At 38.8% G+C, this 2,081-nt stretch overlaps 1 protein-coding gene across 1 annotated transcript in view; it reads right to left on the bottom strand.

The window, feature by feature from the left end:
* Window positions 1-1,723: 1,723 nt before the first annotated feature.
* Window positions 1,724-2,081, bottom strand: part of LOC104526030 (receptor-type tyrosine-protein phosphatase zeta-like) — a gene marked incomplete at its 3' end in the record, with an annotated part of 49,162 nt that continues 48,804 nt past the window's right edge. Inside the window, exon 9 of the mRNA XM_029085285.1 lies at window positions 1,724-1,874. Coding sequence (XP_028941118.1) covers window positions 1,724-1,874 — 151 coding nt within the window. The remainder of the gene's footprint in view (window positions 1,875-2,081) is intronic.

Genomic DNA, 2,081 nt, shown 5'->3' with positions numbered 1-2,081 from the left:
CCTTATCTGTATGGGTACCAAACTCACAGACATGATAGAAAATTCATAGAATCTCTCTTTGATATAGTGCATAAATGGGACTGGTTAGAAGCAACACCCTATGCAGTTCCAATTCACACACTGCTTTGGGACAGCATATGAAAACAAACTCCTTTAGCTGTCAGCACATGGAGTAGACAGAAGGAAGCAGAGGCCTTTCTTAAACAGTACTACCCATCTTTTCTTCTTGTTAGTCTCTATGGAAATCTAGATTAGGATAGCACTGCTGAAAGTAGCTTCCTTCTATTGCAGCAACTGAGCTGAAAGATTAAGGCCAAGGTCATGGCTGTAGTGCAACCACCTGGGAGGCAAGTGGAACGCAGATGACAGAAGAACTCCTGGTCTCTGTCTTCAAAGGTCCTTTGCCTATGACATTTCTTCACTATAGATTGACTCCTATTTATAAAGGACTGAGAAGATTAATTTCCTTCTGACAACATGGATATAAGAAAAGTGTCCTGTTTCATGGAGAACTTCATTAAACAAAGGGATTTGGGGAAGCATGATCTCTCTTTAAATTAGGCCAAATCAACAATGTCCATTGTAAATCCATTTAGAAACAGAAATTTATTTAATTGTGATAATTTGCTTGATTGCTGCAGGTCAATTCCACACTCCTCCAAACTTCAAAATTTCAAGAGCCACTTAGTACCTAAACAAATAAAACCTGCCAGAACAGATATTTCTTGGCTTAGACCAATGCAAAAAAAAATCATATCCTAGGCACATATCTGAAGAATTCATGAGAAGCTGAGGTCAAAACAGAAATATCACTAACTGGTTATAGAAATGAAGCAGTAAAGCTATCCTGTGAAGCACTGTGGTGAAACAGTGTGATGTACTTGTGCAGGGGACCCAGCCCTCCAGCAGTTTTGAATGATAAATATCCCCCAGCTTGTACACGAGTTTCATACATAGTATCCTTCCAGTAGGAAAAAAATATCCATCCAACCAAAGCGAATTAAAATGAAACCACACTTCTTTCTAATCTGAGGAACACCCACATGCTTTAGTCATCTGTCTATGTCTAATTAAGCACAACTGAGTTTAAGAATCTACTTAAATTGCACTCAAGTAGTAACATAATGCCCCCAAATCAGATGTTTACTCACTGTGCTTGTGAGTATAGAAATCACTGAGTTCCATATTTAGTGCTAAATCTTGTTTCCCATTACATAATGTACTGTTTTGGTCATATAACCTTCACAAACTTCCCGGAGGTTTTAAGTAAAACAAAGAACAGAATCCGCCTTCTGGGATTCTCTCCATCTATCACTTTCTCAGCAGACTATGTGAAATTAATTTGGTGACCTCACTTCAGCCTCTGTTGGAAAAGCATCCACATTATACAACAGAACTAAATGGGTTTGTAAGGCAAAATCCTCTTGCAGCTGCTGAAAGGCAGCTTTGTTTAAGTCTGAAACACATTAAAAGGGCAGTGCAAGAAAGCTTGAACTGACGTGATCTTCACTGAACGTTTGGTCAAGACAAGCATGTAATTTTCCACTCCATTTAATCCGACATGTTTTATGATTGCTAGTTTTTTTCTCTGAAGTGATAGGTTTATGAGTAATAATACAACATGCTACTTTCTATACAATTTAAAATTACTATCATAGGATGAATCTTGGACTGTAAATTGTCTTTCAACCTGTGAAGAGAGGAATAACTATTCAGTAAATACCTGCTTCATGAATTTCTTCTTGCCCAGTGTAAGAGGAAAACACTTGCCCAAAGAACTTATATTGCTGCTCTCGAAAGTTGTTTTGCAGGTAGTCCATCAGCATAACATAGCCAGACTGCTGCATTGTGAGGACTTCACAGAATACAGCTAACTAGAAGAGGCGAGGAAAAAAAGAAGTCAGAAGTCATAACAAATTAACCAGATTCTTCTAACAGCCAAAAATCCTGGGGAAAAGATGTTGGGTAAAGTGAGCTCTCCCAGGTGGCACGGAACTTTGGATCCTTTGCACCAGCAGTGCATCTAATGGTTTACTCCACCTGTATTTCTCAACCACTCTGCTACTGGAGCTATGCTCTGC

This window comes from Antrostomus carolinensis, unplaced genomic scaffold (assembly GCF_000700745.2).
Source record: "Antrostomus carolinensis isolate BGI_N321 unplaced genomic scaffold, ASM70074v2 scaffold9106, whole genome shotgun sequence".
NCBI classification, from domain to species: Eukaryota; Metazoa; Chordata; class Aves; order Caprimulgiformes; family Caprimulgidae; genus Antrostomus; species Antrostomus carolinensis.
This window is presented reverse-complemented; position numbering and strand designations above follow the sequence as displayed.